The sequence below is a fragment of the Parasteatoda tepidariorum genome, chromosome X2 (genome assembly GCF_043381705.1).
Source record: "Parasteatoda tepidariorum isolate YZ-2023 chromosome X2, CAS_Ptep_4.0, whole genome shotgun sequence".
In the NCBI taxonomy this organism is placed as follows: domain Eukaryota; kingdom Metazoa; phylum Arthropoda; class Arachnida; order Araneae; family Theridiidae; genus Parasteatoda; species Parasteatoda tepidariorum.
This window is the reverse complement of record NC_092215.1, coordinates 42402047-42423861: the sequence shown is the minus strand read 5'-3', so window position 1 is coordinate 42423861 and position 21815 is coordinate 42402047. Positions and strand designations below refer to the sequence as shown.

The 21815-nt window shown below is 27.2% G+C and overlaps 1 protein-coding gene across 2 annotated transcripts in view; it reads right to left on the bottom strand.

The window, feature by feature from the left end:
• The window catches only part of LOC107447766 (Sestrin), a gene marked incomplete in the record, with an annotated part of 53556 nt that extends 32066 nt beyond the window's left edge, over positions 1–21490 (bottom strand). Inside the window, 1 exon segment of one of the 2 annotated variants that reach the window (XM_071188002.1) lies at positions 21292–21490. In XM_071188002.1, the coding sequence (XP_071044103.1) occupies positions 21292–21315 (24 nt within the window). 2 annotated transcript variants of the gene reach the window in all.
• Positions 21491–21815: the final 325 nt, after the last annotated feature.

Genomic DNA, 21815 nt, shown 5'->3' with positions numbered 1-21815 from the left:
ATATATATGATATAACACTATAAATATATTACTATGAGTTAAACTTTATTTACATTTACTACTTTTGTTCAACCTAATTTACGGTAACAATACAAATAAGCAATCCTCGTGTCCAATAAGGGCGCATTAGTCAACATGCACTAACGGATTAAAGGTTCTTCTAAAATGATTCCTGCTATATAATTAAAGATACTGGGTCTAAATGAAATAAATGAATTCTGCGGATAATTCATACCATCAGGGGCATCAGGGGCAGGGGCAAAAACTCATTCATTAAACCAGTGTTTCCCAAAGTGTGGTACGCGTACCCCCTGGTGTACGGGGACAGTTTGTCATTATAAAATAAAAAAGTTTATGATCGACAAAAATATTAAATAATAATAATTATAATAATAAATGATAAAAATCTTGTGGTTCAGTATTATACTGAAGAACGAAATATCACGATGATCAAATCTAAGCAAAATTTGACTTGTACAAAATATATCGTATCATAGAATCTCACATGAACAAAACATGATTTGGCAGAATTTGACTATAGTAAAATATGTCATAAAATCTCTCGCAGAAAAAATATCACACGGCATAATTTTTCCTGAACTAAATGTCATGAGGCATGAAAGGCAGTTCGAAAAAATGTCATATAAAAGTTAAACTAATTCGAATAAAGTATCATCAAATGGAATCTATAATGAATTAGCAGATTTTTAAAATAACCATATTTCTAACTCTCACGAATTTGTCAAAAAATCAGACAATGGATAATCGAGGTTTTACTATAAATAAATTAAGCTAAATAACTATATATTTTAGAACTTGATTACAATTATACATTTGAGAACTGTATCAGGGCTACAAACCAAATGACTATGAGGCTTAAAGAACAATAAAATATAGTATTTCAAGAAATTAAAAGAATCGAGGTTTTTAGGTCAAGACATCATAGATTTTGGGTCAGTTATGCAAATTACACTAGTATTATCACAAATAATTAATTAAAGCAGAAAGCGAGCAGAATTCTCGTTGACTCATTTCAGATTTAATACGCTATATTAAGTCAGAAATAATTAAGAGGAAAAATGTAAAACGTGGTACCAGAAAATGATGACTTCACGGGTTGATTTTTTAAATAAATTTTGCAGAAATGTAATTTGTAGAAACAATTCATTTGGGCTAAATTAATTATTATAAGTTACACATTTAACGTAAAAAAATAGAAAACAAAGGAAGAAAAACAAAATTGAAAGTTAAAGGGATTTTTTTTGCTATTTTAAATTATTTATGTTATTTCTAGGAGTATACTACTTCAAAGCTCATTCTATAAAAAAAATGTAAATTGTAGTACCAGAAAATGATTACTTCACGGGTAGATTTTTAAAATAAATTTCGCAGAAATGTAATTTTTAGAAGCAGTTTATTTGGGCTAAATTAATTATTATAAGTTATACTTTTTAAGTAAAAGAAAAAAAGGGAAAAAAATCTAAAATTAAAGAGATTTTTTTCTTATTTTAAATTATTTATGTTATTTCTAGGAGTATTCTACATCAAAGCTCATTCTATTAAAAAATATAAAATGTAATACCAAAAAATGATTACTTCACGGGTTTTTTAAATAAATTTTGTAGAAATGTAATTTTTTGAAATAGCTCATTTGGGCTAAATTAACTATTATAAGTTACACATTATAAGTATTATAAGTAAAAAAAAAATTGAAAATTAAAGGGATTTTTTTTGTTGCTCATTTTAAATTATTTATGTTATTTCGAAGAGTATTCTACATCAAAGCTCATTCTATAAATTGCAGCAAAGAATTTCAATACTTTGTGTACGTATTTACTCAAAACTAATATATCCACTTACAATATCTCATGATATGAAACACTTTTACCTCTAACATGAACTTATAATTTTTATTTGTTCTTTCTAAGCCAGAGTTAAACAAAACAACAACAAAAAGCGTAACAGCTTGAATTTTGTGTTATTATTTGTTCTCTGTTGAGCTTGAGTAAAACAAAAGCAGTTGCCGGCTAATAAAGTTTTAATAAAACATAAATTGTAAAGTAAACATCATGCACACATATTGCATTGTGAAAAACATAACACACACACAGTGCTAAGTACATGCATGAAAATGGAACTAACAATACCTCCCTCTTAGACATTTGCACAGTTGTTATATAGTTTATTCCCCTATCGGGAAATCGTAGCCTATAAGAAGTAACATGAGCAACTTATCTGAGAGGAAAGAGAAAATCGCACTTCTACAACATTGCTTATTAATTGACAAATATGTTTTTAAAGGAAACTCAGTTGTTTATAACTTAAATAAAAATTCGAAAAAACTGTAGAAGACATTTATTTCTCTAGTAAAAATAAACAAATGCTTGCAAACACTTTATTTTTAATATTCTATTGTAGTTAGTATTTTGAATCACTTTAAGAAATTTTACTTTATTTCGTTTTTTATCCGTAGCTCAAGGACAAAATCAAAACAGCGTATTTAAATACGTGTTAAATACGTGCAATGTATAAAACTTTGAAAACAGGAATTGCTAAAACTCTAACACTTTAAAATCCAACAGCAAGTAGAACAATGTATTTCTATGACAAAAAACAAAATTGTAAATAAAAAACTAAAAATAACTGTATTGGAGAATCTTGTTTACTGTTACTGACAAAACTGACTATGACGATAGATATAGAGTTTAAATTTGAATTTTATCTAAGATAAACTGTAAAAACATTTCGCTTGTCATTCTTCAGAGAGATTTTTTTACATTGCCTGAGATTTTTTTTTCAGACCTTTGAAAGAGAATTTTATAGATTAACGTTTGATTGACTTATAAAAAAAATTGAAAAAATTCTCTTGACATCATTTTCAGCTAGCTTTGATGAATCACAAACAAATTAGTCACATCAAGATGACAGGAGTGATAACATTGATTGAATGATAATTTTTAGCAATTTATTAATGATGTTTTATCTTTACATAAACGAAATTTTACAGTAACATGTTTGATAATAAAACAATGAAATGTACATGTTTATTGAAATTAGTATTTTATTAACATAATGGCTGAATTGCAATTTCTTTTGTATTAAAAGTCAGGAAATAAAATAGAAAATTACAATAAGGAATCTTGCATAAAACTTTTTTGTTTCACTTAAATAAGTAAAATAATAATAATAAAAGAAGACAAAAACATTAAGAGTTGATCAGTTTAAGTGTTAATTATAAAAAGCTCAAAAAGAAATAATTAGGGTAAGGCAGGATTTTGTTTTGATTTAGCATAAAAAAAGAAACAATACCTCACTTGTCTAGATAGCAGGAGTATAAATAGGTCAATTAATTGTACTTTTTATATAAAAGGCCATAATAACTTCGAAACTATTAGTTGAGTATAACAATATGCTTTATAATTTACAAAAACAGGTGGGAGTCCTTATATTTACAAAATCCCCTATTCCATTAGATTGTTCTATGATAATGAATATATTAAAAATAATGAACTAACAAAGAAGTATAACTCTCCAATGAGGCAGAGACTTTTTTTTAGTTTCAGAAATCCGTGATCCAAAATACAAAATTTGAGCAAAATGTGTTGAATAGTGTTGAGAAATTCAATTTCAAAAAGGTCAGATATTTAAAATTCGATTTCTCAAGACCTGTTTGACCAATTTCGCTCAAATTTTGAATTTTTCCAGGTAAAATTAGATTTTTTAGAATTATGTGAAAAATTTATACCTTACAATTCCGAAGTTTTTCGACTATTATTTAATAAAATAATAAAAATAAATAAATATTTACTAAAAGTTATTTTTTGCACCTTTGGATAAACGAATTTTATAATTGTCTGCAAAAAATATTTCAATTAGCCTAAAAATTCTTGAGATATAGCGAAATACGCAAAAAGTAAATTTAACATGAAGGGGTCCAAACTTTGGAGAGCTTTTCTGACCAACTATTGGGACCATATTTTGAGGGTCAAAAATCGAATCCGGCGAAAAATAGGTATGTTTATTCGTAACTTTAAATACCGTCTGCACTTATAATTTGCATAACGGAGGTCACCCTCTCAAACCATTAAGTTTGAGTCATAGAACGAGAAGTACCGATTATTAGATCAAAAGTTATTCAGGGTGGTCTATTTTCTTTTTGGCACACTGTACAACTGTTATGTTTTTATTTAATGGCAAAGTATGCAGACTAGTTTATACAATAAATGCTGTTTTTGATGGCTTAAACTTTGCAAAGAAGGGACTGACTTAAATAACATTCTTTGCAGACATTTTAAAATTGTAGTTGACACTGTTTGAAAATCTTTGAAAAACTATAATTGATAATTCTTACTTATTTGGCTTGCTTTTTTTAATTTTTAGCCGTATTGTTAATCTATCACAAAAGCGGTAATTGATTCAGCGAATAATGAGCTTATCAAACACGTGTCCAAAAATATTAGTGAAGTATCAACCGTTGAGCAGCTGTCTCATAGACAGGTAACAAGTATCGAAATTGATATAATCAAGTATCTAATAATCAGCAAATCATAAACATGTTCAAAGATGTAAAAACTGATTGTTTTCAACTCTGCATATATCCACAACTGAGCAGCTGATCCTTCTCATAGAAAGGTATCAAATATCTAAATTGATCTAATCAAATATAATCAGTTAATCATAAACATGTTCAAAGATATAAAAACCGATTGTTGTCAATTCTGTCTATCCACTATTGAGCAGCTGATCATTCTCATAGAAAGGTATCAAATATCTAAATTGATCTAATTAAATATCTAATAATCAGCTAATCATAAATCAGCCCAAAAATATAAAAATCGATATTAGTTAATTCTGGAAGTATTTCTTAAGCAACTCTGGATTATTCTCATAAAAAAGTATCAAATATCTAAAATGATATAATCAAATATTTGATAATCAGCTAATAATAAATGAATCCAAAACATAAAAAAAAATTATTTTTCAATTTTGCAAGTATTCACCGCTGAGGATCTTGATCATTTCCCAAGATAACTATCAAATATTTATATTGTATAAGTGCCTAAAAAGCCTTAAAATTAGAATGGATTAAGTTTCGACTCAGATTAACATTTGAATTTCAACGGAGGTTAACAATGCACTGATGGCCATGTTTTCTATTTCAATTTTTTAAAATTTTGAAGTTCTCTCCGTAGCCATGAATGTTATTGAAAGAGTTTTCAGTTGGTTTGATTTAAGGTTAACAAATACCCATACTTTTTGTGAAAGCTCCTATTTCGATGAGTTTGTGAAAAATCTATTCATATTTTATGCATCTAATTAACGTATAATCACATTTTTTTGGCCAAGGTCTGGGTAAAATAAAGTCCTGTTTTTGTGAAAAAAGGGAAATATCAAGGAGTTTGAAATTAGGAATTGAATGGTTTTGAATTGAGGATTTAATCACGTCATCGATACTGTTTTTAAAAGGAAGAATTTTCTGCAAGATCTTTCTTTAAAATGAAAATAATTGTAAAGGGCTCATTTTCAAAACAAAATACTTTAGGAAGAGTCCGTTTATACGAAAAAAAAAGTATTGGGTCCATTTTAAAGGTAAAATAATTTGTGTAAGGTCGGTTAACGAACCCAGATTTCTCCGAAACAAATCTCTGATTAAAACGCTATATTTCTTAGCACTGGATGCGAAATTTAATATTTATGAAGCCTGCATTACATTTATAAGCTTGCTGTTTTAAAATAGAATTATTCAGAACCACGGTTGGATATACAAGCTCGTTTTATTTATCGTTAGTTCAGGAAAAAAACAACTGGAGCACAAAATGATTTAATTATAATGATTAATTAAAAATTCAAAATTTAAAATATTATTCAAAATATTGTAAATTCTTAAAAATATTTAAAATATTATAAATTCTTAAAATTAAAAATTTTAATCTTTTTGTTAAAAAGAAATTAACTTCAAGTTTAAGTTTCCTAAAAAAAAATTAGAAAGAAAAGAAAAACGAACGAGATTTTTACTAACTAAAAATATTATTTATTTCCTTAAATTTACAAAATACATATCACATAAATTCACTATAAATGTTTTCCTGAATTTAATATTGAAATCAAAATGACTTATTAGTCTTAAAAATATGATAGCAAAAGGAATGTGAAATGTAAATATGAGACATAAAAACTGAGATTAATATAGATGGAGAAAACCCTTGGCAACAGCGAGAAAGGACGAATAAAAGTTACATGATAGAAGAAGGATGCGATGTCAATTACTTAGGGCGCTCTGGTGATAAAGATTGGACGAAATAAGGACACTGAAAACATACATGAAGTATATTTAAAAACAACAAAATATTCAGCTATTTGCAGAAATGGTTCCAAATGTTCTGTTTGAACAATATTTAATGAAACTTTTTTTAAAATTTTTTTTACTAAATTTTGTGAACATCATTCCAACACAATAGTTTTCATCAAGTGTTTCTGTCTTTTTTTTTTAATTATCAAGCGAAAATTTTAAAATAATTGAAAATTGAAATTATTACAAAAAAGAGACATAATAATTAAAGTGATATAACTAACATACAGATATTGCTTTGTTTTACACTTGTGTTTTAAAACTACACATTTTCGTTTAAAATTGGGTAGTTGAAAAAGATGCAAAAATTTTAAAACTTACAATTTAACCTTCATTCGATTAACATAAAAAATAAATAATATTTCTAAAAAAGTTTTAAAACAAGCTCTTAAAATATTATGCATAAAATAAAATTAGTGTATTAAGGGACTTAAACAGCTCTCCTGATTCCGAAAAAAAATTATTTCTCACTGCAGTGGCCACCGTATAATGAGTTCATATCACCGACAGATTATATCGCTAATATCACATCATCCATACGATCATCAACTTACTTTACCAACACAATCAATTTAATTTTGATTTTTTTCCAATTTTTACTGGAAAAAACTTTCTGAGTTTTGTGGTAGTTATGATCCTAAATAAAGTCGGCTGTGAAGCAATTATTATCACTGTAGAGATTACCGAGTAAATTTCGGTTTGATTGGAAAATAATACAAAAAGTGCCTTTTTAAAGATTCATTAAAAAAAGTGTTTTTTAGTTTAAAAAAAATTTTTTTTTTAGTAAAAATATTTTAATCGAAAAAAAATGTTCTTACAGTTTTGGGACTTTGAAAACACTCGCCTACCTTTTTCCACGTAACTTTTTTCAATATTACATATAATTTATTATTTCTTTACATGAGTCATTCCAACATTACAATCTTTATACACCTCACGAACAGCTTGGAGTTTGCAAAAATTGAACTTGGGTTTGAGGAAAAACGATTAATCTCCTTTTCATGAACGTTTTTTTATTGAAAACTAAAATTTACGTTCTTTGAAAAATATGGAAAGGTAAGGCTACGTTAATAAAGTAACTATATATAAAACATAGTGATTCTCAACAGTTTATACCAGTTATAGATTATAAATAGTTTCGATCCCAGTAACAAATGCCAGGAAAAATTAATTCCTCGAATACTTATGTGACCATATCAAATCGATATTTGTTATAATATAACCAATGTTAAAAACAATATTAGCGTACACCTTTAGATGCAGCGTACATGTCGTAATATAAACAGGTGGTTTGCAAAAATATAAATGTAATAGCGAAATTTCGAATGAATAACGCAAAAAGAAAAAAAATTAAATGTCGGAATATTAAAAAAAAAACTATATGTAGCCATTCCTAAGCCGAATTATATGTCTTCTTTTCAATAAATATATATTTTAAATAAGGATCTTTTGTTAATCAAAAATTAAAGTTGACATTTCTCTACCGTACTAATACTTAATCCTTTTTTCTCAGCAATTATCAAACTTTCGAGTTAGTAGGTTATTTAATTGCATATTTATAATTATGGCAAATATCAAATACTTTAAATGAAAAATAATTTCAAAACGTTTCACAGTGTAAAAAAAAAAAGAAAAAAAAATTGTACAAATGATAAAAAAGGTTTTTTTTCTTCCTGAAAATATGAATCAAAATTAAATTCATCGCATTGAGGGGATATGACTTGTCTGCGAAAAAAGTTGAAAAAAGTTGTATTTTAAAAATTTGATTTCTCAGGAACTATTACACCGATTTCGCTCAAATTTTATATTTTGCCATGTAAAATTATATTCCTTGAATTAATTCCTTGAAAAATATTATAAAGTAAATGTGGTAAGCAATAAAATAAATTAATATATTTTAGATACCTCTTCTGCAACATTGTACATTCAAAATCTATAACTCAAAATCGTACATTTTATGAATCCGTCTAGCATTGAAGATATTTTCAAAGAATGTTAATGAATTTAATTTCGCGTGTCTCCGCAATACGTGGTACCTAGTGCCATGCGGGACGTTGGTTCGATATATCTGGCGAGATATTTAAGGTCCGTACATTGTATGTACATTGTATTGGATATTTAAGTATATATTAAAAATATATTAAGTATATATTAAGTAAATATTAAAAATGTTTTAATTGATATTGAAAAATATTCTAAAGCCAATGTGGTAAGCAATAAAATGAAGTTAATGTTTTTTATACACCTCTTCTACAGCATTATACTTCCAAAAACTGTAACTCAAAATCGTGCATTTTCTGAATCCGTCTAGCATTGAAGATATTTTCAAAGAATATTAAAGAATTGAATTTCGCGTGTCTCCGTAATACGTGGCACCTAGTGCCATGCGGGAAGTTGGTTCGATATATCTGGCGAGATATTTAAGGTCAATAGGATATTTAAGGAGCCTGTATTTAAATATCTAATGATATCGGTGACGCATATCATATTCAATTTCATTTATCTCAGATTAAACTAACCATGAAATCTGTTTGTTTTCTCTTCACTTTCAAGAAAATCGTATCACATTCAAAGAATTTAAGGAAATAATATTAACTTCCGCTTCTTCGTCTTCAGATATAGCAATTATGCACGCCAACATGCCAAAAACATTTTTATTATTATTATTACTTGCACGGCATTAATTTGGCAGCTTTTCAATCTTTTTTACTTTACGTGACTATTACAGTTTATTCACTGTTAATGTGACAGAAAGGAGTTATAGTGGTGAAATTAGAAGAAAAAAAATGCTGAAACAAACTTTATTTAAGCAAAGAAAGAGTTTTATAAGGAACATAACATTCAAAGTACATTATTTAAAATTCGTTTTAAAATTCGAAACACAAATTTTTTTTTAATTACAGATAAATAACCAGTTTATAAACTTTGAAAAATATCGTAATTGATTTTTATCCCTCAGATTGAAATGATGTTTTCAATTCAATGTGAAAGTTACTGATAATTTTATCATTCCTATGTAATTAAAATTTATCATTATTTTATGCAATAATAAAAAATTACTAAAAATGTTAATTGAATTGAATTAAATAATTTTTTAACAAAAATATATCGCCTTTATGAGCTTGCTATATTTTAAACTAAATATTTTAAGTACGCAGAGAAAAAAATTCAGGTAAAATTACAGCACTAAGTGGTAATAACATTTCTGGCTAAATAAAATAATAATAATTCCGGTTAATAAAACCAAAATATATGTTAAACAATTTATTTGATATTTATTCCCTTCATATGGTACCGGTTTACCGGAAATGCTGTTATTCAAAATTATACTTTATATTACTAAACATCTAATAAAAAATGCTCAAGATTAAAGCAAATCTAACTGAACAAATAGCTTTTATACCATGCTCAAAGGCATCGTGATAAAATGACGAAATTTTATGACATTTACCAAATTTTATCATATATTATCAAATCATATTTTATCTTCAATAAAAATTATCAAGATTTTCGGTGTTCCCATAGAGCCAGAAACGGTAAATATTCTGGTAGTTTTGAACATATTTTTTTCTCAGTCTTGAGGCTCGGATTCAGTTTTAAGGCTCGGGTCTCAGGAAAACATGTTTAAAATTAAGTATAAATGAAATTAAAGGATTGAGAAAAAGATCGAGAGCTGTGATTCGAAAAGAACTGCAGTTCCAGGGCTGGGCTGAGAGAGCGGAGTCCCCAAAAATATTTAAAAAATAATAATACTTATATAAATAAATTATTATTAAAATAAATAATTAATAAATAATTAATTATAATTATTAATAATAAATAATATTTAAAAATAATAATACTTTAATAAATTATCATTAATATAATTAATTAATTATAATTAACGATAATTATTATTAATATAATTAATCAATCTAAATATAAATAACATAAATATAAATATAAATAACATAAATATAAATATAAATAACATAAATATAAATATAAATAACATAAATATTAATGTAAATAATACTTAAAAATAATACCGGCTTAAAAAAGACATTATAAAGGCCTTTTTTAAGTAGAGTTAGTAAACTATAACATCTAAAAGCATTAGGTTCAGGGGGGAAAATGTGTGGAACTAGAAATTAGCCACATTTGTGAATAAATATGGTGTTCAAAGTTTGTAATATGCGATTACTAAGGATAGAAGTGAAGATAACATTTGACATTGAGAGGTGAGTTAAAAATATTTTTTTAAGAACATTTGTTAATCATGAAAAAATGAGATTACTCACTCACTTTTATAAAATTCATGTATTATCGAGTAATAGTTTATTTATTTTATTTCACGAAGAAGATATTAAGGATCGTAAGAGTTAGCATTTTCAGGTTGAAATTTGAAAATAGGGAGGTACAAAAATCGAAAACTCAATACTTACATTAGTTTTTGTATAAATTTTTTTTTTATGCAAGGTGAAATGTAGAATAAATATAATGATAATTATTTTTATTTCATTTACAATCCTAATCCAATATAATATTTTCTCCTATTTTCAAGACATAGTAAAAGAACCAGTGTAAAACTAAAATTTAAATATGTAAAAATGCATCCTCATTTCCTAAATACAAATGTTAACCTTAATTAAACTATATATCAGTTAGAGAATTTAAAACATTGATTGCTTAAAAAATGATATGAAAGTACAATAGTAATTGTTAAAGAAAAAACGATTTTTATTGAAACCACAATGCAGGAAAAATGTAATCAAAAAGAAAACTACATTCCTCGCTTCCCAATAACAAATGTTAACAAAACACATTTTTATTGAACAATTTATTTTAGTTAATGCATGAAAGGGTATCATTTGAAAATAATATATATTTCGTGTTTATATAAAAAAAATATACTGCCAATAAAAATTTTGAATAAAACTGAATTTTATTAAAAACATAGTGCATGAAGGTACCTATTGAAATGCATATATATATATATATATATATATATAAAGAAAGGGAGCGAGAAAGGAAAAAAATATATTTCGTGTTTCCCAATAATAATTGTTAACAAAACATATTTTATTGGAAACATAATGTATGAAATTTATCAATTGATATAAAAATATATATTACGTGCTTTCCAATAATAATCGATAACAAAACATATTTTTATTGGAAGCATAATGTATGAAAGGTACCACATAAAGAAAGAATAAACTACGTGACGAGAATGTTAAATTTGGATTGTCTTATCTGCTAAGATAGTTACTAGGCAGGAAGTGAAAGACATATTTCATCTAAACGACAAACGGGCTGCCAAGGACTGGCTTCACAAAAAATATTCTTTAGAAAGTGAGGAAAACAAGAAGAGTTTAAAAATAAATTGAAAAAACATTCTCCATTTTGATTGAAGTGCTGCTTTAAAATTATATAAATTTCAATTTTCATTTTTCATCAATGCTATGTTAAACATTATCTCCACATAGTGCTTGAAAATAATTCGATTCGCTTTGTATCGGTTTTATTTTTATTCTAAAATAAAAAAGATTAAATTATATCATGCTTTTACTCTAAAAAAATCATATTCTATAATCATGTTCATAATCATATATTCTATAATCATATCTCTTAAAAAGAGTAAAAATATCGTTTTAGAATGTTCAATAAAAAGCTTTCATCAGTGCAACATATTGTCTATAAATCATGTCACACTCTTTTTACTTCACCGTACCCTTATGCGTGTCACGCTATATTACATAATATAGAGTGCTTGTCGTAAATACAAACTAAAGCGTCATAGATCATATTTCAGATTTAATTTTTTTATACTTTAACAACGTGTTTTAAAGCTATTAATAGAATTAAAATAATGATAACATATCTACTTATTTTGTATTTTTTTACAACAAAAAATATAAATAATATAGAACAGTAATAAAAGATTAATATAATAAAGCAATTGAAAACAATAGTATTTTGGAACTTTAAAGGGAATTTGCATTATTTTATAATTTTTATTCTCTCTGTAGAAAATTGAAAAATTTTGTGAAAGTGATTATTATTTAAGTGTGTTAATCCCCTCGAAGATTTCCTTTTAATTTCAATCTTTTATCTAGGAATAATTTAAATCTTAATCAGCATAAATTTTTTTCGATACAAAATAAAATCAATGCGAATACGAAAAAAAATCTTCAGAAAAAAAACAGTATTTTAATAATTTTAAAATGAGCGTAAAATTAAAATAAATAAATAAATAAAAATATTTTATGTGCCAATTTTAAATGTTTTTATTCTATCCAAAATGTGTGATATTACCCTGCTTCCTTCTCCTTCTCACAATTGCACCTCCCTTTCAAGCTATTACGTCACATCACTTGTAAATGTAAAAAATTAACTGATGTAGTGAAACGTTTAAACAAAGGGATATTAATATTATAAGCAATTCACAGGAATAACATTGGTTCCAAAACTTTGGTCAAACTAACCAATAAAATATATCAACCAATATCAATACGTAGTGAAGTATATTTTCTTGCTTCTTGCTTGAATTAAAGATTATATTCAGGCGAGAGTATAATCTTTCATATATATCGTGAAAAAAAATTGAAAAAAAAAAACAAACAATCATTGGGCGAATTAAAAAAAAATAGTTAGTGACGCATCTAGGTTGAGGCATTTTGTCATGGGTGGATATTATTCGAGAAAAGGCGCCAAACAGTAGACGGGTCATCGCTTTGAGTCCTTTTGCCGTCAGGCTAACCGTGGGAGGTTCTCGTGGTCTTCCTCCCCATGGAGCAAATGCGAGTTAGCTCCATCAAAAAGTCCTCCACGAAGGCAAAATTCTCCCAATACTCGATCCAGGAGTTCCCTTGTCTCCTGGATTGGGTTCAAAATTGCAAGGCAACGGAGTTGAACATTGGTAGTCGCAAGCCCAAAAAATTGGGTCGGATGTTCAACGACGGTTGTAATATTCCTATTGATTGAATTGATTTTTTTCTCATGTTCTTGTTTCTTTATTTAATCATTGTTTATTATTATTACGATTAATGAAAATCGAAATATTTTGCTTCTGTTTAGTTTTGGGCTCTAAAAAATTCATTTTAATATTTATTTCCTAATTAAAAAAATTACCCCTGACCATAAATCAAACCCTAAAATATTTTCCTACATACAACTCTGTATCTTCTCTTCCAACACCTTATGCTTAAGGCCGAAGATTTCCCTTGTAGCAAACATTCATTTACTATTAAAAGTAACGTGAAACCCCTTTAATGGTCGGAAAAGGTTGCATCTTTGGTGAGGAACTAAACTAACCCAAAACAGGGTGCGTAGAAAAATCTTTCAACAAAAAATAAGCACCTTTTAAGTACTTTTTAAGCACTATATACATTAACAAAAGGCAAAATAATTTTCGAAGATTTTTCATGATAAAATAACTAGTTTCTGACAAGGAACTCTTTTCTTGATTGCATATGCCATTATGAAATGATCGAGAGATTTTTCGGTTCAATACCAGAGAGTAAAAAATGAAGCCTGAAATTGAGAATATCTTGCAAATTGCAGCAGAGTTGCACACGAGAGAGCAATAATCTCACTGAACCCAGCTCAGTCGACGCACAAGCGGACTCGCAAGTATTTCATCGAACATGTAAAATGATTGGCGCTTTCATATGCTATGGACGACGGTACGCCGAAGTAAATTGTGAAAGCGCTTAATAAAACCATGTGAAAAGCACGCTTTTGCAGAATACGTGGCGAAAATCGAGGTGGTAAAGAAAAAATATCATTTTCAAAAAAGGAAAATTAAGTACTTTTTAAAAACACCCAATGAAAAAAGTACCTTTAAGGGCTTTTAAAAAACGCTACGCACCTTGCAAAAGAATGCGAAAGTCATGGGGCATCCCCTAGCTTAATGTTCAGTTGTCTTCAGACTTATCTTTAGATATGCTTGTTTACCCGAAAGGACGAGTGGAGATCATTTTTTGACCCCAAGCATTTATATAAGTTTCCAATCCTAAAAAACTAGATGCTTGTTCATTCTATTTTTATTAGTAGCAGAGTTTTCCATGCTTATCTGCCTTCTTTGAATAATTGAAGGATTTCCTCCACCAATAGACGTTTTATCAGTTACAGGGGTCATAGAATGACCCCGAGCGTCTTTCAATTTCTTCTACAAATCACTTTCTTTCTCGTGGCTGATGAATTAATGAGTTATTTTTCGTTTCCAATTAAAGTGATTTCTACTTGTTTACAATGATCCCGAAAGTTATGTTACAATAAGTATAAGAACTGCTTTACTATTAAACAAAAATCCACTAATTGTGTATAGAAACCGACGTTGTTACCTATGAAAATCAAAGACCTTGCTCTGTTATTTATCCGTGATCAACGACAGCAAACGTGCGGTTAGTCTGTGTTTGAATCATGAACTTCAAGTACAGATATTAAACAATTTTTGCCTCGAATCATCAAAATAGAAATTAAAAAAGTCGCCGAAAGTAAGTTTTGCAAGGAAATTGTTCGAGGAAAACAAAATATAAATAAATATTAATACATGCATTCATTTCTGCATTAAAACAATCATATCGTGTTTAATATAATAATTTGTATACTGATTATCAAAGAGATCAATATTATTATGTTCTTTAAAATTTTATCGTAAAAGGAATAGTAAATCGTTTAAATGGTTAAGTAATAAACATTTAATGTCTAAGACTCAAAATCGTTATTTTTTTAATAAAATTATAAATGATTTTCGGCAGTGTATTACTGAATTTCATTTGGGGTCATGGGGTCCTCCCGTGTACACTCCAGGAAAGACACGTGGATTAGGAACCGCTTGGCGCGGTCGAGAAAAACGCGTTGAAAACAGCAAAATGGAGAATAAGGAAATGACTTCATATTACTTTACAGCAACATGCAATCCTATTTTGTTGGTTGAGGAGAAGATTGGTTGATGTAGTTTGTATATTTGTATTTACATTTTTTCCCTTTCCGAAAAGGAGCAAAAAATTAATGGAATTTTATCAGCTTTCTAGAAGTAAAACCAGAAAGATCGCTGAATTTTCAAGAATCGGTTACATTTTTCAGGGTCGCGATGAATTGTTTATTTTGAAAAATGCAGAACTATTTATTGTGAAAGATGCAATAAAGATTTTGATATTTTTCTTTATTATATGTATAGGGCTTCGTAATATTGACTTATTATTATACTGGGAACTGTTTATAAAAATGATATACAGACAAACCTCGTTATAGTGAACCTTCAAGGGACCGAAGTTTCGGTTCAATATATCCGTACTCCAAACAATTTTAGCTAATTTTTCCGAACTGCTCCTTTTTATTAGACATTATAATAAATGACCAATAAAAGAAATACAAAAATGATTAAACAATATGTAGTAACAAAAAATGTGTTAACTTTTATTTTTTATTACTCTTCGTCCTGCGTACAAAACATTTTGGGATGGGAAACTAAGTTAGAAGAAGCAAACAAGAAAAATGCTTATTCCCCTCAATAGATAGATTTAAAAATCGGTATATGTATTTAATACAGAAATTTCTAAGTTACCAAAAAATGAAGAAAAAAATCAGGGGAAGATAGAAAAAAGCTCCTATTTATCCAATTTCCTCTCTTCTTTTGGTTCGCTATATCCACAAAAAATATTATTATGTGGGTATAGCAAGGCACGGGAGCGAACATTTAGTTCAGTATATCCGGGAGTTCACTATAAAACATGTTCACTATAGCGCGGTTTGACTGTATAAGATTTTGATGTCTTTCTCTACTCAACATATGTTATTACTGCTATATGCTATTTTATTTATAAACTTCATAATTATTCACTACTACCGTCGCACTGCTCTTGTATTTTATTAGTGTATTATACACAGTTATACAGTTTTAGTATATACAGACAGTTTTAGTTTGGAACTAAAAACTCTTTTCAATTTAATAATAACGTCTTGAAATTTTATTTCAAGATAGATTCCTGGAAAAAATAGTTTCCAAGGCTTTAAAAACAAATGTCATGTGATAGTGATAAAATTTCTATATTGTAATGCTTGTCTCATTAGTTTAATTGCTGTCTAGTTATTCACTTAATCAGAAGTGATGCAAAAGCTGAAAGATTAATTAATGCATTTTCTTGTATCTGTATAGCACCATTGTTATTTAGAAAGTAATTGTGAATTTTTTTTATAGTTATTGCATGCTGGGTTCTTCTTAAAGAAAACCTTCGTAAAAATTTGTTCTAAGTTAATTTCAAGCATATTTATAACCAAAACAAATCATATACATAATTTCTTAATTGTTTATTGCTGTAGTCTAAACTATTTTAAAATAAACAACCTTGAAAGCGTAAATCTTTTTTAAATCTAATTGCTAAGCAAGTCTACCATTCTTTATTATACATGCATATATACTGGCTTGGGTGTAGTTGTGTTTATTTGTTCGTAACTTTTCATGTTTTATTTATTATCTGCAACTTGAAATTTTAACATACTGTTGTTTCTTTATAACTGGAATTAATATTTTATTAAAACTTTTTACAAATTTGTTACTACAAATAAATGTCATGGATATTGATGATATAATTTGCAGAATAATTTCTAAGAATGTATTTCAAAATTTTCCCGAGGATCACATAAACATTAATAGAACAGTTTATTACTGTAAGTTTTAATATAGAAGTTGAAATAAATTTGCATTAATTATTTATTATTCATACTTTAACGCTAATAAATATTTTATTATTGAACAATGAATCAACATTAGTAAATTTAGGTAAATTTTTGTTTCCAGTGTCCGAAAAGAAATTGTCAAACAGTTATTGGTGTCGATGATGGCTATTATAATTATAGGTATTACTAGCATTGTGGAAAAAAATACCTAATATGACAAACGTAGTAATAAGGAAATGCCTGATAATGGATTCCCTGATTCCCCCGAAAATTAAATTGTGACCAAATCAATATTATATAAAAATTATTTAAATAATTTTTATGTTTAAATCTGTTTTTTTTTTTTTTTTTTTTTTTTTTTTTTTTTTTTTGTAGGTGGATGCGACTTTGTTCCTTAAACAGGTGTTCTTCTTAATTCAAGGTTAAGAAATTAAAAATGAAAAAAAGCTGCATATTCACTGAGTGGATTTTTGTTCGACAGCTGCCTAACCTAAGTGTTAACAAAAATAAGAATCACTTAACTAATCATGAACGTGTAGTTTACCATGATAGAAAAAAAAACTGCTTTATAAACATTTTTATAAATTATAATGAGACATTTTTGCGTAAAACTGTAATATTTTTAAAGAAATATTGAAAATAATTTGTATTTTAACAACTATACCTAGATATTTTTTGTACTAAAACCAATAAAAATACTTTTATGCAATTTCAGAAATACCTTTAGATGCTACGAATTGACATAACATTTCGACCACAATCAACGCTATTTAAAAAAATGCTTTTTTAATATAAAAAATTACCGGATTTTCACCAATTCAAGCAATACATACCGGTGAAACATCCCCCGCGAAAGTTGAGAGGTCTCTGAATCGTTTTTGATCGGTTTTCTAAACGACAAGGCTAGATAAATTTTTGATACCAGCTCGTTCCAAATTAAGGTTGCTAAAATTTTATTCTATGAATATAAGCCATGTATGTTTATTATATTCGATGAAAAACATCAAAAATCGTCCGAGAAAACAAGCAAATGCTACGCAAAAAAAATCAGTAAAATCTTCCTTTATAAAAGAGATAGAATCAAATAAATAGACTCCAAAAGTTTCATGAGTTATGTTTTCAAAAACATACTAAAATCAAGGGTTTAACTCAAAAAAAAAAAGGAGAAACGAAAAATCTTTAGCGCTGATTTACTCAAATTCACGTAAGTGTCATTTAGCCGGTTCTTCCACTAAGCTCTTCCACTAAGCGCTTCCACTAAGTCAGCCTTTCCGAAAGAAATGGCATATGTTATTTTAAAATCAATTATTTTCCGTTTTTTTTTTATTCGGACACTTATACTATAAAGCATTTCTGCGATAATCAGTTCTGGGCAAACGGCTTATGTCCAATAAATTCGAATATTTGCTTACAACTTAGAAAAGAAATAGTTAAAGATCAAGAGCTGAACAAAAATATTACGGAAAAAGTGGGAGAGGTCCTCTGGGTCAAATGCCATTAGGTAGAAGGTTAAACTTTTAATCTTCTTAAAGGTCAGAACAAAAGGAAAAAGAGAAAAATAAAAACTATTTTAATTTAAGCCTGCCTAAGTTGTTTGGATAGTTACAAATAGCTCTGTATTTTGTCCGAAATTTAAGATTTTGAGGATATAATAATGCATTGAGGATATAATAATGCAATTTACTAAAAAGAGGACGCTCTTTTTAGTAAAGTAAGGGGCAAGGATAAAAATGGAAAAATTAAACGTAAATTATAATATGAAATACTCAGTGTTAAAAAAATTTAAGATATCTGTCAAATATTCTTCTTAAATGAAACGAATGTTTATTTTTTAAAACTTCATTACTAATTCTGTTTAAAAATCACATTTTATTCTTGTTTGAGATAAATGTTTTCTTGCAAAAAAATTTAATTTCATAACAATAATAGTAATTGATTTTAAATTGTTGATAGGTTGCCTCTTTTCTTCTCCTGTTTAGCATTTTATTTTATTTTCATCAAAATAAAGTCGCTATTATGGTTCATTCTTCCCATTTCATTCCCCCCCCCCTCATTAATTATTGACAAATATTTATAACACAAACATAACCTAGCCTTATTTAGGGAAGTACTAATGGGTAAAATTTGGCACAACTACTGTTTCATAACTTCAATAGGATTCGCGTGACTGCGAATAATGCCTTAGAAATGTAATAACTACTTAACCACTATCATTGTTAATTATAGCTTAACCAACCCTTTTTAGTTAAATTTCCAAAAAGCATCATAGGCTTGCAATTATTTTTTGGACATAAATTTTAAGAAATTAATTTATTAATGCCTTTTTTATTTTATTTATTTCTTATTTCATTTATTTCTTATTTCATTTATTTTTATTTCATTTATTTTTTTTGCATTTATTTTTATTTCATTTATTTTTATTTATTAAATTTTCAGTATTCTTTTCAATACTAATAATGACAACGCGTATTAAGCTTTCAATTAACAACGTGGCTTTTTTTATTTATTAAAATAAAAGTTTTTCGCAATGTTAAGTGGAATAATGTTATATTTGTTTAGTTAACAATTTAGGAAATATTTAACAAATATTTTTATAAATACAACTAAGAATATTTTTTTATCAAAATCTCGTTTAAATTCTAGTAGTTTTTGACTTTTTATGATATTTTGACGAGAAGAATAAATACATCCCAAAATTTAATGAATTGTTCGGCTTTTTTGATTAAAACAAAACGTTTTCAACTTGATTTCTAAAGAAAATTTTCAAGTAATTCTATTAATCTTTCGATATAAACTTTAATTTTTTTCATATTCTTTTCAATTCTTTTTAACAAATATCAATTTTTTAATTAGCCTTTTTATTTTCAAGTTCAGCTGAAAAAAAGTTAATCATGATGTTTAGTTGAATGATATGTTAAATTCGTTAAGTATATTATTCATTAATTTGTATTTTGTAAACATTTAATTTTATTCCGCAAAAAAATATTCTTATAATTGTAACATTTCGAATAATAGTATAAATAAAGTTAATTATACATTTTTTTAGAATCTCGCATAATTTTAGATTTTGGTAGTTTTTGACATTTTGATAGTATTGGTAGGACTTACATTTGAAAATTTTATGAATTTTCCGACTTTTTTGAATAAAATTCAAAGCTATCAAGCAGAACATTTTACTTTAAAAGTATTTCTTTTTATTAGAATTTTATCCAAAAGTTTGTGAATTTTCCGACCATTTCAAATAAAATACTAAGTTTTCAGATAAAATTTTTCAAAGTTTATACGAAAATTAATATTAAAAATATCATTTAAGAAAAGCGCTTTGGGCTTTCATGAGTTCTGAGTAAAATGATGTTTGCTTTTGCGTGCATGGAGATAGGCATAAAATTCCAAACCTTGAACTATGCATCTTCTCAGAGTAAAAATAAAATAAAATAAAATAGATAACAGTTACAGCAAACGATTTTTTTATTAATCCGAAATATCGAATTTATTACTGTTTGAGTGCGTTATATTTCGGAAACAAAATTATTCCCGAAACTTATTTTTTGAAACGATATTTATTAAAAGATCTTATAGTAATAATGGAAAAACTTTGAAAATAGCATCTGAATTGCTTTCGATAACAGCTGATTTTTTCCAAATAACTTTCGATAATAAGCAATTTTCTATCTACCCGAAATATCTAATTTATTACAGTTTTAATTTGCTATGTATTTCAAAAGTTGTACATGGAATTTTATTCAAAATATCAAGATCATCATTTTAAAATAGAATGTTGGTTATTTTTAATAATTATATAATTATTTTCCGCTTTCCTTATTAAAGTGCAATTTCCCAAGTGCAATTAGTAGGCTCCTAAAATTGAATATAAAAAAAAATCTAGGAAATATTTAAATTTTCTAACACTTAAAAGTCAACCCGGAAGAAATCTGAAAAATAAAAAAAAACACTCTTGATTTAAACACTTTAACTTTCATTTTAATCCATTTCGATGCCTTGAAAAAAGAGCAAAAGAAAGCAAGCGTGAAAAGTTTGACAGCAAGAATCGTTACTCTCAAGCACTTGATTAAATTAATGCTCGCACGCGAAGAAAAAAAAAGGGGGGATTAGGAGTAACTGTGCATCTTCATTAGTGATCAAAACAAAACGACTATTTAAAATGATTCTAATTTATTACAAAAATTCGTTTATATTATCGTTTGGAAAAAAGTGATGTTTTGCACTTAAATTTTTTTGATGGAATGCAAATTCGGACATAATCGTTTTCTACTTACTGATTTAACTCCAAGATGACCCATTTTGCACTAGAAGAGTGCCCGAGCGTGTGGTTGATCGAACAGCTGGAAGAAAATACATCAGGCGCGTTGGGAGACAACTTTTCAACCAATGACTGACAACAATGACGTCACAACTCATCTACTCTCTGCGCCCTTTGAAAGTTGCGTAAACAAGTGAGGCTCAAGGTCCTGCAGGGAGGATATATCCGCGGTTACAAATTCGTTATATTAAGCACTTTAACATCTCTGAAAAACACTTCCAAATCGTAAGCTTAAATAGTCACTACACAGAGAAAAACAAAATTGATAGCCTTCACAAAATATATTGTTTTGAAAAACTTTTTTTTTCCTTATGTGAACATGTTTAGCACAAATGGTCCGTTTTTAATTTAACATTAAAAGTGTCCGCACAATTTTTGAATAGCGAAATGCACTTATTATGCCCATACAGAAAATTTTCCATTTTAATTTTGAAATCAAGTTAAAATGCAAAATTTTTTTTTTCTATTTGCAAAATCAAG